At 50.4% G+C, this 17,034-nt stretch overlaps 1 protein-coding gene across 12 annotated transcripts in view; it reads right to left on the minus strand.

Annotated features, from left to right (window-relative positions):
• Positions 1-4,672: 4,672 nt before the first annotated feature.
• St3gal4 (ST3 beta-galactoside alpha-2,3-sialyltransferase 4) overlaps positions 4,673-17,034 on the minus strand; it is a 42,301-nt gene continuing 29,939 nt past the window's right edge. For 5 of the 12 annotated variants that reach the window (XM_076575959.1, XM_042280626.2, XM_076575960.1 and 2 more), the window contains exons 2-11: positions 12,638-12,713; positions 12,282-12,369; positions 11,798-11,878; positions 11,545-11,642; positions 11,188-11,248; positions 10,164-10,259; positions 9,870-10,059; positions 9,012-9,155; positions 5,933-6,076; positions 4,673-5,625 (exon numbers count right to left, since the gene is read on the minus strand). In XM_076575959.1, the coding sequence (XP_076432074.1) occupies positions 5,539-5,625; positions 5,933-6,076; positions 9,012-9,155; positions 9,870-10,059; positions 10,164-10,259; positions 11,188-11,248; positions 11,545-11,642; positions 11,798-11,878; positions 12,282-12,369; positions 12,638-12,653 (1,005 nt within the window). In that variant the 5' untranslated portion in view covers positions 12,654-12,713 and the 3' untranslated portion in view covers positions 4,673-5,538. Of the gene's footprint in view, positions 5,626-5,932; positions 6,077-9,011; positions 9,156-9,869; positions 10,060-10,163; positions 10,260-11,187; positions 11,249-11,544; positions 11,643-11,797; positions 11,879-12,281; positions 12,394-12,637; positions 12,714-17,034 lie in introns of all 12 variants that reach the window. The other 7 variants (XM_076575958.1, XM_042280625.2, XM_076575957.1 and 4 more) reach the window with 3 other exon arrangements.

The raw sequence follows: 17,034 nt of genomic DNA on the forward strand, positions 1-17,034 counted from the left end.
GTTTTTTATTGTAGATATGAAGCACAGTACAGCCAGAGAACAGGGGAGAAAGTAGTAGACTAAACAAGGCCAGCAGAATGGATGGGGTCATTGGGGGGGGTGGCAGGGAGGATCCAGAGAGGAAGAGAGGAGACGAAAATAAGAGAGAGAGCAAAGAGTGGAGGACCCATAGAGTGGGGGCCAAGAGAGGAAGACTGAAGAGAGAGAACCAAGAGGGTGCACGGTCGAAATGGCAGGATTCTGTGGGAATGCGAGGCTGGGGAAAGGGAAGCTCGTGACCTGGAGAAGTTTAGGGTAGAGGGCTGGGTGAGACAAGCAGACAAGAGCCAAAGGGAGTTGTGATGCTGAGGGAGCCTGGAGACCCCAAGCACTTTGGTGTGCTAATGGGCACCACAGACAGCCATTGGTCCCTGCTTTCTCCTTCCTTCCTTCCTTCCTTCCTTCCTTCCTTCCTTCCTTCCTTCCTTCCTTCCTTCCTTCCTTCCTTCCTTCCTTCCTTCCTTCCTTCCTTCTTTCCTTCCTTCCTTCCTTTCTTTTTCTCTGTTTTTTTTGAGACAGGATTTTTTTTTGAGACAGGGTTTCTCTTTGTAACAGTCCTGGCTGTCTTGAAACTTGCTTTGTAGACTAGGCTGGCCTCAAACTCACTGAGATCCATGCCTGCCTCTGCCTCCCAAGTGCTGAGATTAAAGGTGTGCGCCACCACTGACCAGCTGTCCCTACTTTCTTTGGACCTGACACTGAGCAAGGTTTTTGTTGTTGTTGTTTGTTTGTTTTGTTTTAACAAAGAATGGAACAGAAAAAAAGTAGATGGAGTGTACACACACACACACACACACACACACACACACACACACACACACACCTTGATTTATAATGGGGTTATATCCTGATACACTTCTTTGTTGGTGATAAATAGTATAAGTAAAAACATACATTTAAGCTAGGTGTGATGACACAATTTGTAATACTAGCACTGAAGAGGCAGGAGGATTGCCACGAGCTCAAGGTCAGCCTGGGTTACATAGTGAGTACCAAAGCTAGCCCAGGATATACAGCAAGGCCCTGCCTCAAGAAAAAAAAAAAAAAAAAAAAAAAAAAAAAAAAAAGCAGTAATACACCTAGCTACAACACAGCCCACAGTAGAGCACCATGCCCCACCCCATGGCCACATGAATGGCTCTATGTGCTGTGGGTCACTGTCCCTGGCCAGCATCAAGGGAATATTGTTACACACACACATCATTAGCTAGGAAGATCAAAATTCCACTGAATGCATCCTGATTTCACAGTGGAATCCTCATTAGTTGGGGGCCATCTGCACACACCTCCAACTTTTCAGTTCAGATCTAATTTCCTAAAACCACAGCCTGTACAGAACCAAGGTGATTTTGAACTACCAAATCATTTTCTATAGCTATAATTAAGATTACAAAATGAAAATCAGAAGGCTTAGAGGAGTGTGTGTCAACTATGAAGCTGTGCTTCTCAAGCATGTTTAGGAAGCTGCTGTTACATTCCACATACCACTAAAAATGAGGGACTTCACCCTCCGAACTTTTCCCCAAGAATCCCTAGAAGCGGCAGGGATTCTTAACTTAAAAACCACTGCTGGAAAGTGGGTTTGAACTCAGTCCACTGATTATCCAAAACCTTCCTTACACACACACACACACACACACACACACACACACTCACACACACACAGTCTCTGTATGATTCAAGACACTTTTCTTACCAAGTGGGTTAACTCAGTACGGGGGCAAGTATTTGGTCCCACAAATCTAGCTCACGGGTTCCATACACTCTCCAGCGTTTTCCATTACGCAAGGCTGCTTTACAATCCCGTTATTTATAACTCGCTTTACAGTCCACGCAATGTCTTTACAATCGTGCTCCCATTAGATCCTTAGGATTTCATTGTGAGACAGGCATGGGTAATCGGTATTTTCCAGATGGAGAAACAGAGGTTTCTTCTGCTAATTAAATGACACGGCAGGGAGGGGCCGCTTTTTGTGCGCACACTACACTTAACTGTCTCGCAGACAGTATTGTTTCCAAGTTCCAACTTTTTGCAGACTAGACAGTCTCAGGAGGAAAGCAATTGGATATATACTTATGTCCTCTGAAAGTGTTCATCAAAACCTCAAGTAGAGGGGCTCGGAAAAGATGGCTCAGCGGTTAAGAGCATGCAGGGCCAGACGACCAGAATTCGGTCCCCAAGGATCCATGATGGGCAGCTCACAACCACCTGTAACTTCAGCTCCAGGAGGATACAACGCTTCTGACCTCACATGTGCACACCATTCACAGATACATTTAAAATAAAACAATTTTTTTAAAAAATAAAAAAAAAAAAAACCAACACCCTGAAGTATTTAAGACATCGTTTAAGTGTGTTAGCTGAAAGACCTATTATACTCTGTGTCGCCCAGGACGGTGGTCTCAAGCTGGGAGATCCTCCCTTCGTTTGTAGGGCCTCAGTCTCCCCCTCCGCCACCCCAAGAAGGAGGTCTTGGTTTGTAGAATCTAACACAGTGGTGAAAACATCTTTGGCTCCCCGGCAGTCGGTCTGTTCTCTTGGGCCTCGTGGGGCACGGCAAAGCTCCGAGCAGCGATATACCCCGACTCCCCACTCCCGGAGAGAACAGGGGGACCCAGTGCTCAGCTGGATGCAGCGGACTTGGGCGGAGACCCGCAAACCGTTTGGAGGGCGGCGGGCCCGGAAACTCAGCTCGATAGCCCCGCCCACTCAGTCCGATGGCCCCGCCCAGCCACCGACAAGGGTTGGGCCGACTCAGCGCCGTCGAGCCCCCACCCCCACCCCGCCTGGGGCGTAACCTGCGCGTGCGCCTAATTTAACACCGCTCAAGGGCACCGGAGATTAGGATGGGTTTTAATTGCAAACCAGACGGGAGGGTTAAAAAGAGGCCCATGAGATCTTCCTCGAGTCCAGACTTAAGAGCGGTGGATCTGGATGCTTGTAAGATTTTGATTCCGAACCCCACACCCCTGAGACCCAGGAATCTCCGTTTTTCAGTCACCCCAGGTAACTGAAATACGTGGATGCGTCCTTTGGTTTGAAGGCCAGAATTGGGATTGAAGCCCGGAGCGCATTGGCAGGAGTTAACCCGGCCCAACCTGATGTAAACCCAGTTGTGCCCCCATTCTCTCCCCCCCCCCGCCCCCTCCGCTGCCTTTTCAGGGCAAGGTTTAATCAGTACCAGGCAAGCTGGCAGACAATCCATTCACATAAGTTGGGCTGAAAACTTCTTTCCCAGAACACCAAGGAACTCTATCCAACAACTCCACATCAAAGCTCCCCTCCCAGGCCTGACCCTTGCCGGGTATTGCCTCAGCTTGCACAGTTTGGAGAGAGCTAGGCCCATTCCCACCCCCAGCAAAGAATGGGCTGGGTGGATGCCCAGACACACACTTTGCTGTGTATGCAATCGTGAGGGTCTGGATGTCACCCTAAGATTATCAACTCCCCCATGTACGTGAACTTGTGGAGCTGGGAGGGGCAGCGTGACCCAGTGTGTTGGCTTCTGGCTCAAGTTGAGGCATGTTCAGTATCAGGCAGTGGCCTCAGTCCAGGGCAGCTGGATCATATGTGCAGACAGTCACTTTCAAAGGCCTTGGATGGAGAAATGGATACTCCCTTTTTGGGATAAGCAAAGCGTAGATGCCTAGAGGCACTCACAAACCCCTACAAAGTCTGCCCAGGACGGAGCCTGTAAGATAGCTTGTCCCAGTGGGAGAGAAATGAGGGGGGGCTTCAGACACTATGGTCCAACTGCTTTTCAGAATCCCCTCAGACCACACACAGCTCCACTTGAGCTGTTCCTCAGGAGTGCCCTGTTGGATGAGGCTGGCTGTTCTCCGTACTGTTCCAGTGTGGTGTCATCCTGCTCATTCCCTCCCAAGCCTTTCTGTATCCATCGCATCCCGGCTTGGCTTGTCTCAAAAAAAACCTCAAGACTGCAGCTCTTTCTGAGCAAGCCCGGCGGGGCGGAACCCAGCTGTGAGTTCCAACACTCCCTCCTGGCTCCAGATGTAAAGGAACAGCTGTGGGGGTGGCAGTAGGCCCAGCTGGCAGCAGAGCAGGGCCTGGAAGGTGGAGAATAGAGGCCAGAGAGCCAAGCAAATGGCAGGACTGAAGATCCAAGGGGCCTGGGACAGAAGCAGTCTCATTCCCTGGTCCAGTGACAAGCTCACAGGACTTGCCAAGTCCCGCCAGCGCTGTCCTCCAGCCTTGGCAAACCATACCGCTGCACTCACAGGACCTTCCGCCGGCTCTGTTTTATGACTCCCACTTAATTTGAGAAGAGAAATAGCTTTCTCTGTCTAACCCCACCCTGTCCTGAAAACATGCCATTCCCAGAGAAGAGGACAGGGGAGGAGATGCTGCCACCTCCATCTGGCACCCTGCACCTCTCCTCCCTTCCTTAGTCCCTGGGGATGCAAGACACCAGGCTGGGCGTCTGAAGATAGGGCTGCTCTGGGCACTGCTTGCTCATACCCTCTGCCAGGGTGGCAATGCTCACCTGGGCACCATCTCAGTACAAATTCTTTGCCGAAATGACTGTATCCTGCTATAATCTCAGGTCTGTACGCGATCACACTCCCAGCCATATTCTCCCCAACCCGAAAAGACACACAGCCTCACAGGTGCTTCCATTTTAGGAAAAAAAAAAATATTTTATTGGTCTTTTGTAATCTCTTTTTCAGGTGAGGCCCCTTCTAGATGGAGCCCCCTTGTCAATGCCCTTCCCATGCCTGCTGGGAGGGAGCAACCCCTCTCTGGAGGACAGCCTCCCACTCACTGCCTCCATCCTCCCGGGAGGCCAGCTCTAGGTCAGGGCCTTAACAGGCCAATTTTCTGTAAATCTTATTAAAAAGTGGGCAGAACACTGTGTTGTGTCCCTTCTGTGAATGCCACGGGACCAGCCCATTGCATTTTTTCTTCTCCTTAATTAAATAGCACGTTAAATAATCTCTTGTTGCTGGGGCCAGGCGTGTTCGCACACACCTTTAATCCCAACACTTGGGAGGCAGAGGCAGGTGGATCTCTGTGAGTTCAAGGCCAGCCTGGTCTACGTAGTGAGTTCCAGATAAGCCAGGGCTACACAGTCAGACCCTGTCTCAAAAACAGAACAAAACAAAAGAACAAACAAACAAGCGACAACAACAACAATAACAATAACAAAAACCCAAACAAACAAACAAAATAAAAAAAAAAAAGGAGCCCCCAGAACAAACAAAACCCCTTTGTGCTGGCAGAGAGGGGATGCCACAGCAGCAAGCCCCGCCCCCTTGGCCAGGCTCCTGTAGCCTCAGTGTGTCCACCCTGTCTGGAGGTGGACTCCACCAGAGGAGTCAGAGACACAGCCTCTCCTGAGACCTGGCCAGTCCCAGGACACCCTCCCCACTGAGGGTGAGTTCAAGTGAGTTGTACTGGCACCAGGCATCCAGAAGCCCTAGACAGGGGCCACTCCGATGGCAGCGTAGGGAACTGGCGTGTTACAGCTTTCATCCAAGTCAGAAGTACGTGAGGTTCCTGACGGCTCCCATCTCTAGCATCCGCTTGATGGCTACAGCCTCTTGGGAGACATTGTGCCCTGACCCCTGTGGAGATGGCCAAGGAAGTCAGTGAGGGGCCCCCAGGTAGCTCTCTGTCTTCAGAAAGGTCTCCCTCCCCCCTTTCTGGTCCCACACTCCTTGGGAGTTTTCTTTCTTATGTGGGCTCTCAGAAAGGAGACAGAAGTTATGTGGCAAATGCAGAGGATGCCAGCTGGGGTGTCCAGAGGCCCGGGTCCCACTTCTGACACTGAATGAGCATATCCCAGACCACTTTCCGTCCCTGCACCTCCCCCGCACCCAGCATCCCTCTCGTTGTGGCTCACTGGATTCCCAAGCAGGGAGGGCTGCTTACCGCCATAGACTTCAGAGTGATCTGTTCGTAGTAGTGGATGGTCTGCTTCTTGTTGTAGGCGTCCGGGTAGCCGAAGCCAGCGATGTGCACTAAGTCGCAGAGGTGTAGGGCCAAGGTGATGGCTAGCAGACCTGTGGTTGGCTTCTGAGGGCAGAGTAGGAGGGCATTTGAAAGAGCCCCAATCCCCTCCTCCACCACCACCCACCTCACACACACTCAGGCTCAGTGCTCTGCCATGGAAATATCCTTTGCCTTAGCTGTCCAAAGGGGCAACGGCTAACCAACCGGGCACCTGAATGCAGCTAATGCAGCTGAGGAAGTGATTTGCTACCCTATGAAATTCTAAACTTTTTGCTGTGCAGGAGCTAGAACCTGGGCCTCCTATATTCTAGGCAAGCGCTCTAATGCTGCTCCACACCCCTGATTATTAAGTTTTAAATTTAGAGATTTAACTATTTATTATTTCTACGTGTATGCGCCTGCTTGAGTTATGGGCACCATGTGTATGCAGAAGCCTCCAGGGGCTGGAAGAAGGCATTGGGTCCCCTGGAACTAGGGTTACAGGTGGTGGCGAATTGCCCAAAGTGGGTGCATATAAGAAAACCCAAGTACTCTGCAGAAGCAGTGAATGTCGTGAACTACTAAGCCACCCCCTCGGTTGCTAAGTTTTAAATTGTTGTATGTCTAGTGGCTACTGTGGTTATCTTGTCAACCTGGTTAGATTGAGACGTACCTACAGAATTACTATAGTACACTTTTTTTAAAAGGTTTATTTATTTATTACATATACAGTGTTCTGCCTGCAGGCCAGAAGAGGACACCAGATCTCATTATAGATGGTTGTGAGCCACCATGTGGTTGCTGGGAATTGAACTCAGGACCTCTGGAAGAGCACTCGGTGCTCTTAACCACTGAACCATCTCTCCAGCCCCCCTATAGTACATTTCTAAGGGTGTCTTTGAAGGACAGTAAGGGTTCACTAAAGAGTGAACACTCACCCTAAAGGTGCGTGGCCACTGTCCGGTAGGTAAGGGACCTGTAGGTATTTTCTCTCTGCTCCCCACATGCCACATGTGAGTGCCCAGTTCCATCATGTCCTTCCTGCCATGGCTGATGGAAACCTCTGAGACCATGAGCAAAATCCATCTGTCCATTTGTCAGTTGCTGCTATCAGGGATGAAAGTCTGGCCAACACAGCAGCATACTGATAATTCACCTCCACAGATCTGGGTCTCCAGGGAGGTTCATGGCAAGCAGGATGACAACAGTGACAATCACCACGATCCTGTCTGTATAATACACCACCCCCTTCAATCCCCTTCCAAACACATATGCCCAGATACTATTATCAGCCTCATTTTATAAATGAGGGAACTGGGGGACCTGCCCTTCTCCTGGGGCCTGACGGGTTGACACTCGTGGCTGTGGGATCTTCTATGGGATGATATATGCCTCTGTAGGGCAGGATCAACTGTACCTTGCCTGCCTGCCCACCTTATGGGCTGCTGTGAGGATCCCATTCCCTCCACCCCCAAGTTATCCACAGCAATGGTCAATTTAATATTCAAACTTCAGAAAGCTTGCCCTGTTAACCTCCAACGGCCAGCTTTATAGAACACGTCACCTGCCCACCCACCCGAGAGTCACTTCCTGGACTCCATAAGGCCTCTTAAAGCCAATTTTCTCCCAGCATCTCTTTCAATTGTCTCTGTCCCCTCACTGCTTCTTGGTAAGCCTTCTTCTTCACCCTTGCTGCCTTGTAAGACAGGAGCTCACGTAGCCCTGGCTGGCTTTGAACTTACTCTGCAGCCGAGGCTAACTTTGAAATCCTCCCTCTACCTCTCAAGGGCTGGGACTACAGGCATCTACTGCCACCCCTGGCCACCCCTGCCACTTTAACCACCCTGTGCTCTCGCATCCAGTTTGGGGTCCTGCAGAATCACGTGGCCACCACTTCCTCAGCAGCTCTGTTCCTTACAGTCACCACACTGCCCCTCCTCCTGGCATTCTCTGCATTCAGTTAGTAGAGCACACTGGCCCATTCATCCAGCAGGAAACCTAGAACTGCTTAATCCTGCTGCACAGCATCTGTTCAGAGCAGGGACACAGGTTAGTCTCCAAGCACGTGGGCTCAGGCTCACCACTAGGCAGTCACGCTGCAGGCGTCCAACGCATGGTGTTGAATAACATAGACAGTCAAGAATAAGCATATTTATTTAAAATCTGGCTAATATTAGCTGGGTATAGTGGCTCATCCTTGTAACCCCAGCACTTGGGAGGATTACCAAGAGTTTGAGGCCAGCCTGTCTCTAGAAAACTAACAGGAAGACAACAAGGGACAGATACTGTTAGAGCAGCCACTGTGTTCCAACTTCGTTATCTTAAGTCCCGCCATAGACTTAAGAGGTCAGCACAAATATTATCCCCACCATGCAGATAAGCAATTGAAATCCCCCAGTCCTAGGCCTGCCTGATAACCACAGCAAGTGGAAGAACCGTGCGTGAGTCCTGCCAATGCCTGCTGGTGACCTCCTTCTGCTTTCTCACATGCCCCCACGAGAAAGTCTAAGACACATGGAAAAACTGTCTGTAAAGCTACACTATGGGGTAAACCCTGCCAATGAAGTACCAGGACACAGAGTGCTGAAATCAAAGCTGGGACTCACAAAACTGACAGCTCCCTAAACTGGTTCGCCATCCCCATGACAAGACATCAGATCAGTATGTTCCAAGACAGGCGTCTAACAGTAACTCCTCATTGACTCAGGCTGTTCTCAAAGATAGGGCCAGTGAGTATACCGGCAGCTCCCAGTTTACAGGCTCTGACCAGAACCTGCCAAAAACATCGTCAAGTCCAGTGCCCAAGTCCAATCGAGACCTTTCGCTCACTCCTACTTTCAGGGTGCCCCCATTCAGTTCTCCAAAGTACACACTGTCCATCAGGGCAGCACACTACGAAGCCTATCTTCAAAGGGCAAGGGCAAGCTGCACCCTCTCAAGAGTTCCTCCTCACTTTCCACCCGGGGACCCCAATCTCCTCCTGGCTTGGTCTCACTGTTCCCAGCTTCTTTCTCATCACCTGCTTGATCTTTCGAGGCTGCTGTATGGGCAGGCCCAGGAGCTTGTCCGCTGCAATCTCCATAAAGAAGGGGTTGAGAATCCGAATCTGTTTGGGGTTGACATCCCAGATGAGGGGAGGCTGCTTCCAGAAACCTTTGCGCACCTAGCGGGGGCAGGGTCAGAAGGGAGAGATGAAAACAGGTAAAGACCTGTTTCTGAACTCTAACCCAGTCGGTGGTCTTCAGGCAGAGGATGGGGTCCACAAGTCAAGGCTGATACCTCAGGCGCGCAGCAGAATTGAGGTAACGCTTGTGCCAGAGATGAGAGACCAAAGGAGGTCGAAGGGTCCCCTTATGAGGAAGGAAGGGTAATGTGGAGAGTGCGGGGTTCTGACCACTACCTGTTTCAGAGATATGCAGACAAGAAGGGGCTTGAGCCTTAGACTGTCTACACACGGGGCAAAAAAATGCCAGATCAGACAGTTCAGCCTTTAACCAGAGGGCCAAGTGAGGGAGCAGGCTCTTTGTGAGGACCATCAAGAAAGGCACAAAAATACTGCCCGTTCCAAGGTGACTGTGGGACAGCTCCCCTGTTCCAGGGTCTCTCACACATTCTGACAGTGCTGCTATTCCAGGCAACCGTCCAGCCCAAAGGGCCTCTGGCTGCCACCCCAACTCCTACAGGCTCTTGAGCCATAACGCAGGGCAGCTGATCAGCTGCCCTATAAAACAATGCCCTTGGCGAGAGGCCCAAGGCTCTGGCTGTCCCCTCACCAACTCTTTCAAGTCATCACAAGGCACTCTGTGGGACACGAAGCCCTGACAAGGATAGCATCCCCATAACCATCTCTCTCTCTCCCCCATCGGTCCCAATTTACCCGCTTCTTATCACTCAAGATGGTCTCAATCCAGTGGAAGTCCATTGCCTTGAAAGCTACCAGGACCAAGAGTGTGTCTGGGTTGTTTTCCATTTTGGGGTCGAAGTGGGCCGACTCAGGGTAGAAGAGACGGATGGTGGTCTTGGAGCCCACGTCTCCCTCGTAACCGGCCACAGGAGCATTGTTCAATCTGGACCAGGGAAAGAACATCCATTACCGGAGATGTCGGGCCTCTCGCCAGCCCCGTTTGGGACATCCAGGGCCCAAAAAGAGGCAGGAGGGATGGTCACGCACCTGATGACCACATCGTACTTGTTGATGACACTTCCCAGTGAGCTGTTGCGCAACCGGTGCCCGTTCCCCACCACAACACAGCGACGGCACTCGAGGCTGCCATGGGAAGAGGAGCGGTCAAACCCAGAAGGAGCCCCTGCTCTGCTGAACTCTCGCTGCTCTGCATCTGCCTGGGGGCCGCCTCGGGTCACCTCTAGGTTCTCCTTGGCCCCTGATGATCTGCGTGGATCAGGCATGCTAAGTGGCCCTGCTAATGGTCTTACCGACCTTGAAGTCCCGGGCATCAAAGTGAAGTACAAACAAGCCAGCATGGCAAAGAGATAATAAGAGGAAGGGAAGCATGTGGATTACCACAGGCAACCCCGGGAACAAGAGCTGGGTAAGCTGGCACACATCTGTAACCTCAGTACTTAGGCAGTGTCAGAAGAAAAGTGCAGAATTCAAATCCATCCTGGGCTACATAAAGGAAAAAAAAAAAAAGCACGAATAGAGAGAAGAGGAGAAGGGAGGGGAGGAGAAACCCTCGGACACAGCTCGCTTGCCTGTTGCTCAGGTCTATCTGTTGCCATGGCAACACTTCTGCCTACTCTGGCATCTAGATGCTCAGGCTAGGTTGCTGTGGTTTTTATAATTTTTGTTGTTGTTGTTGTTTTGTTTTGTTTCGTTTTGTTTTGTTTGTTTTTTTTGTTTGTTTGTTTGTTTTTTTGAGACAGGGTTTCTCTGTGTAGTTTTAGTACCTGTCCTGGATCTCACTCTGTGGACCAGGCTGGCCTTGAACTCACAGAGATCCACCTGGTTCTGCCTCCCGAGTGCTGGGATCAAAGGCATGCGCCACCACCGCCCAGCTTGCTGTGGTTTTAGAATACCTGTAGTTCCTGGAGACAGGTAGGCTAGGGAGTGTCAAACTGGCCTCAGTGAACCAGCGACCGAAGGCTGGTTGACATGGTACTAACCAAGCTGATCTGACACTGGAGCGGGGAAAGGTGAAGGTGCCCAGACTGCAAAGAGAAGAATCCCTCCTTACCTCTGTATGCTCTCAGGGACAGAATAGCTAGTGATGGCCAACACCCGGAGAAGAAGGTCTTCTACAAAAAGAACGAACAGAAGAAACCGAGACTATGGTCATCCGCATTCTAAAGGGCTGCTCCCGCTCCACTCCCCAGATTTTCTCTCCTTGACCTAGGTACCTGAGTCTGGGCAAAGAACCCAGGCCTGGAGCCAGTGGACAGCAATGGCCAACAGTGTGGCTCACATGAACAGGATATGAACTTCCCACATGCTTGGGTAGGACAACTCATGATTTTACCACTTCCTTTGGTCCCACAGAACAACAACTCACAGGTCGTGAGCTGCTAGTCCACTGAGCTGAGCAATAACTTACCACTCCCTTTGGTCCCAAAGGGCAACTCATAGGCCGATGGTGTCTTTACCCAGAAATAATCCTTAAGCTGCAGGAAGATGGGCTTTTCCCTAGAATGGCTACACAGGGTAGGGGTGAGAAAGAGATTAGTCTGGCTGAACAAGGTCAGGCCTTTGTCATTCCAGTTTCATCTACCCTCCAGCCAGTTAGCAATGAGGCAAAACCCCCTCAATCCTGCATTCCCCCAAGCCCTGTCCCATCCCCGGGTGCTTACTTGCCGAAAATCTTAGAGGCCTGCCTCTCTGCCTCACCCTGGGAACACGGCTCTTTCTTCTCTGTGATGGGAAAATAAAAGCTGGAGAGAGGAAGAGAAGAGTCAGGAGGCCCAGTCAACTGAGGCCCCAAGGCCAGCATCCCAGGCAGGGTCCACCTCCCCAGTGATGGCACAGAGCTCCTGTGGCACTGGAGAAGGATTACAGAGTTAGCATCTCCTCAACCCAAGTTCCACTTTGAACCCAAACCATGGAGGGTGCAGAGCTTTCTGCCCCAGTATTTCCTCTGTGAGAGATCACAAAAACCACCTGGATCCTCACCCCTCACCCCTCCCACCCACCCTCATGAAAGGACTCTAGGCTAGCCGCTGAAGAGCAGAGGTCAGGCCGAGGGTCTCAAAAGCTTCCTGCCTTGTTAGGCACCCTGCCCTTGTACCAGCCCATCTCTGACAAGAAACAACGGAAAGACACAGAAATCGTACTCACAGTTCAACGTACCTATCTTCTCGGGAGATGGAATACCACACCATGACAGCGACAAGGACCAGAGCCAGCATGGCCAGGAACTTCCAGCCTGCAAGGTACATGCACAGAGGAGCTGGAGGCAGAGACAGGAAGGCACGGCTCCAGGCCACCTTCTCCTTCACCCATCCCTCTACCCCCAGCACAGCAGTCCCTGGCGGCTCCTGTCCCAGGAGCTGGGACCCAGGTATTTCAGGATGAAAAGAGGATCCCTGGCTCTCAGTGTGCCTGTCTACCACCACTGAGGGAATCCCAAGACACTGCTGCTGAGGATGGCTGCTGGACCCTCCAGCTTGGGGGAGCCCCTGGACAACACTCACGGGATTTGCTGGTCATGTTTCTCAGCAGATAGCAGGGTTCCTGGGGAGAAGTGTCATCCCGGCTGCCTCGGGCCACCTAGGAGGCGGGAGTTCCAGGTGTCAGTCAGTTTCCACCTGTGCTCCTACCTAGACACTAGAGCAGATCACACCCGCGCCTGACCCTTTCCTCCTCTAAGAGCAGAGAGCCACGCCACGGGGCGGCCAGCCCCAGGTGATCTTCCTCCTCAGCTCTCAGAGGGCAGTGCGAGGGATCTTGGTGGGGCCCTGCTGCAGGAAGTGGAACTGAGGCCCCAGCCCTCTTTCGGTTCCCATGCCAGACTCACTGACACCAGTGCCCAATGAGGTTCTCCAGCACTTTGACTCAGGAAGAACCTGTTTGGGGGACAAGGAGGTGCATCCACCATTTCCGACACAAACGTTAACTATGCCAGATGTTGACTGGTACTTGGTCCAGCTGAAGCTCATCCCATCTGGGGCCACGGCTGCCTCTGGCCCCAAGAGCTATCTCTGCAGACTTCAGCCAGGCAGATGCACCGGGACAGATACTGGGACCGAGGATGCGGCTGGCTGTGAAGGTCCTCAAGGAACCCTCTTCCCAGCCCTTCTAGACTCTGGCAGCACCCAGGCCTCACCTCCTAAGATACATGGTAAACTCAGGAAGGAAGGCTGGTACAGTAGGCGAGGGGCCAGGGAGCCCCAAGGGTATGGATTTACAAGGAGCCAAGGGTTACTTCCCTTGTCAGTGGGCAGAAGCCAGCGAAGTAATATGGGAGGTCAGAAGCCGTAAATTGTTCTACAGACCAACTCCTCTAAGATCACACTTTTTTTTTTTTTTTTTTTTTTTTTTTGGTTTTTCGAGACAGGGTTTCTCTGTGTAGCAAGATCACACTTCTAGGAAATCTCTGTGGCTTAACAGCCATAGGTAGATGTAGAGACGCCAAGTGCCCGCTTCTTCCAGCCTATGTCGCTGCCATCCCGTTTGTTTCTCAAACGGTCAGGAAGAGAAAAATCACCGAGCCATGCACTGAGCACACGCACTCCACAGACATGGGCTTGATCAGTTTGGATGGGTCCTGGGACATGCATTTTCACCTACAGAGCAAATGACTCATGGCAGACTGTGAAGGAAGCACTAGTTTGTGCTCTCCTGAGGCCAAGTAAAACATCTTAGATTATTTCTTGGAGGCAGGATCAGCATCTGGAGGAAGTGTCGTGTATCACAATCATAAATCTATGATTCTGAATACACGCCTATTATGGAGTCAAGGCTGTGACCCCAAGAGGAGACATTCCCCAGATCCCACTATGAGTTTAAGAACCATGACCAAACAAACAAAAAAAACCCACCAAAACACAAAGCAAAACCCAACAACTGAGTATAGGGAAGAAACCAGACATGCCAGACACTTCCTCATTCCTCTGTAGAGTTATTAGCAGCCATCTGCAAAACACTGAGGGGACTGAAGATGCTCCTCCTCAGAAGAAAGAAAAAGACTAATTTTTGTTTTATTTTGTTCTCTTTCTCTCCCCTTCTTTCCTTTCTTTCATGTGTGAGTGAGTGTGTGTGTGTGACTGAGAGTGAGTGTGTGAATGAGAGTGTGTGTGTGAGTGTTTGAGTGAGTGTGTGAATGAGAGTGTGTGTGTGAGTGTTTGAGTGAGTGTGTGTGAGTGTGTGAGTATGTATGTGAGTGAGTGTGTGAGTGAGTGTGTGAGTGAGTGAGTGAGTGAGTGAGTGAGTGAGTGAAAGAGACAGGTGCCACCACACTCACTCAGCCAAAAGTGAGATTTGTTATCCTAAATTTTAGTTAAAGTCACCCTTAATAATTCTTGACAGTTCTCCTCAAAGTGAACACACCTTCCCTTGCTACCCGCAACAATCTCCAAATCATTCCTCATCACACAAGCTTCTTCTTCTGCATGGCTGTCTCCCATGAACTACATAGTGAGACTCTGTCTCAAACATTAACTAATTAATTACTTCATTAAAAGCATTAAATGGATGAGTCTTCTTTGAGAAACTCACACCAATGCTCCGGGGTCTACCTTTCTAAGCACCTCTCTCTAAGCCTTCATGCTTAAAATTATATTAAACTATCTTTAATAAGCCCCAACTCTGACCACCAAAAGTTAAAAACTAAAAGCATTAAATGAATGGCACGGTAGGTGACCATGGAACATATGTCCTTCTCGGGCTCGCATTCTCTTCAGCTGTCAACACAGGAAGTAAATCAGTAGCTAAATCCCTGGTGCTCAAAATGCATTTGTCAGCTCAGCAACATAAGCACCAAAGGGACCCTGATTAGCCAGGCAGAGTCTTGGGCCTCCTGCAGACCTACAGAATCAGGATCTAGATTTGCACATGGTCCTACATTTAAGTTTGAGAAGCTGTGCTCAGGGAAGAGGTTCTGGGTGACAGGTGAACAGGAGAATAGTCTGTTGTTGTAGGGGCAGCCAGACGCTCAGCAGGTAAACGTGCTTGTGGCCAAGCCTGATGAACTAACTACCTGTGTTCAATGCACAGGACAGGAGGAGAGAACCAACTCCCTCTAGTCGGCCTCTGACCTCCATACACAAGTTCCCTCCCTCTCCCCCCCTAAACAAAAGAAATAAATATAAAAATAAAACCACTTAAAATTCTTAATGGGTATTTGTCTGGGTTCCACATGAAGACATTCCAGTTCATTGGTCAAGCCCAGCCCTGGAATTTGCTTACACACGGCAGGTGATTCTAATGTGCAGTCACGGTGGAAAACCACCAGATTAGATAGACAGCCTCCAAAGATGACTACTTAACCTTTGATGAGCACATTTTGATTCCAGAGGGTATGGGTGAGGCCTGAGGATCTATGCTCTTACCAGCTCCTTGGGCCCTGTTAGGACCACACTTCAAGTTGTAAAATTCCATGCCAGGATTCTTCATCAACTGTCTCCTCTCCTACCCTCCTTCCTCCAGAGTTTCCTAAGGGGGAACTTTCCAGTTAAAGCTGGCTACACAGTACAGTGACCCGAGGGGTTTAAAATATCTAGATGTCTGTCTCTCCGTGACTTTTATCACATTAGTTAGAGGCCAGGCATCATTAGTAAAAAGGAAAGCAAACAAACAAAACAACAGACCCACTTTCTCTGTGACTCTAGCATGCCGCCAAAATGGAAAATCCTGCATAGAACAGGTTCCGGAGTCAATGACAGACAACTACTCAGCCACACTCTGGCACTGACCTTTAGGGAAGAGACTTTGGCAGTCACTGGGAAGTGGCTTGGAGCAAACTCAAACAACGAGACAACTACTCCTTCTTTGGCCTCCTTCCCAATGCAGGTCTACACTGGCACATCTTCGTTCCAAATCAGAACCAGGACAGTTGTAAGCAGCCTGGCTAGGGCTTTTCTCCAAGGTGTCCAACCTAGGACTTAAACATCCTATTTCCTTTCCTTGCTGGACCAGGCCCAGAAGATTGTTCTGTGTCCCTGGGTATCCCAGGGGGACAGGGCTTCTTAGACTGGTTGCTACAAGGACAATCTGTTGAGGGGAAACCTGCGACCCAGTCCAAGGCTCAGCAGCGTCTCCTCTGAACCAGCTGCCAGAGAGAATCTATTCACCCAACCTGCTAGGCAAAGCTAGCCAACGTCAGGAAAGCTGTCTGCATCAGTGGTATTCTTCCATGAACCAAGGTGTCCCTGGCTTAAAGTGAGCTGATAAACACAGTCAGGGGACTCTCAAAATGGCAAACAAGGGACACAGGAAGAAACGGCCCTGTAGGAGCTGGTAACCAGCCAGTACCTGCTATCCAAAAAGTCCTACTGATCAATATCCCCCAAGGGCTGAGGCTACCCACGGGACTCAGCTCAATGATACTGCTGAGAGGGAGGGTCTAGGAGTGTGTGTGTGTGTGTGTGTGTGTGTGTGTGTGTGTGTGTGTGTGTGTGTGTGTGCGTAGTAGGGGCAGGCTGAAGTCTAGGACTGTGTGTGTGTGTGTGTGTGTGTGTGTGTGTGTAGTAGGGGCAGGCTGAAGTCCAAGGCTTGCTGTTTTGGTTCTGTGCTCTTTAGCTCTTGAATTTCTGTCCCTCAGGATTTTTCTGTTTGGATTGAACTCAAGGCCTTTGGCATGCTAGGCAAGCGCTCTACCATGGAGCCATATCGCCAATGGCTCTCAGTTCTATAAGAAAAAGAAAACAACAACAACAAAACTAGATCAGCCTGCCCTTTTAACACCTCTAGACTCACCCATCACTTCTCTCTGCAAACACTACTACCTGGATGAGGGGTCCCCGTCTATCACCTTCCCAGAATCAGGTCCAGCCAAATTCCCCACCCGTCTGCCCTTCCCACCTCTTCTGTTCTGTCTCTGCAGACACCTGTGTTTGCTTCATTCCCTCCTCAGGCTATCCTTGCTTCAGGC

Source organism: Peromyscus maniculatus, chromosome 7 (assembly GCF_049852395.1).
Source record: "Peromyscus maniculatus bairdii isolate BWxNUB_F1_BW_parent chromosome 7, HU_Pman_BW_mat_3.1, whole genome shotgun sequence".
Classification (NCBI taxonomy): domain Eukaryota; kingdom Metazoa; phylum Chordata; class Mammalia; order Rodentia; family Cricetidae; genus Peromyscus; species Peromyscus maniculatus.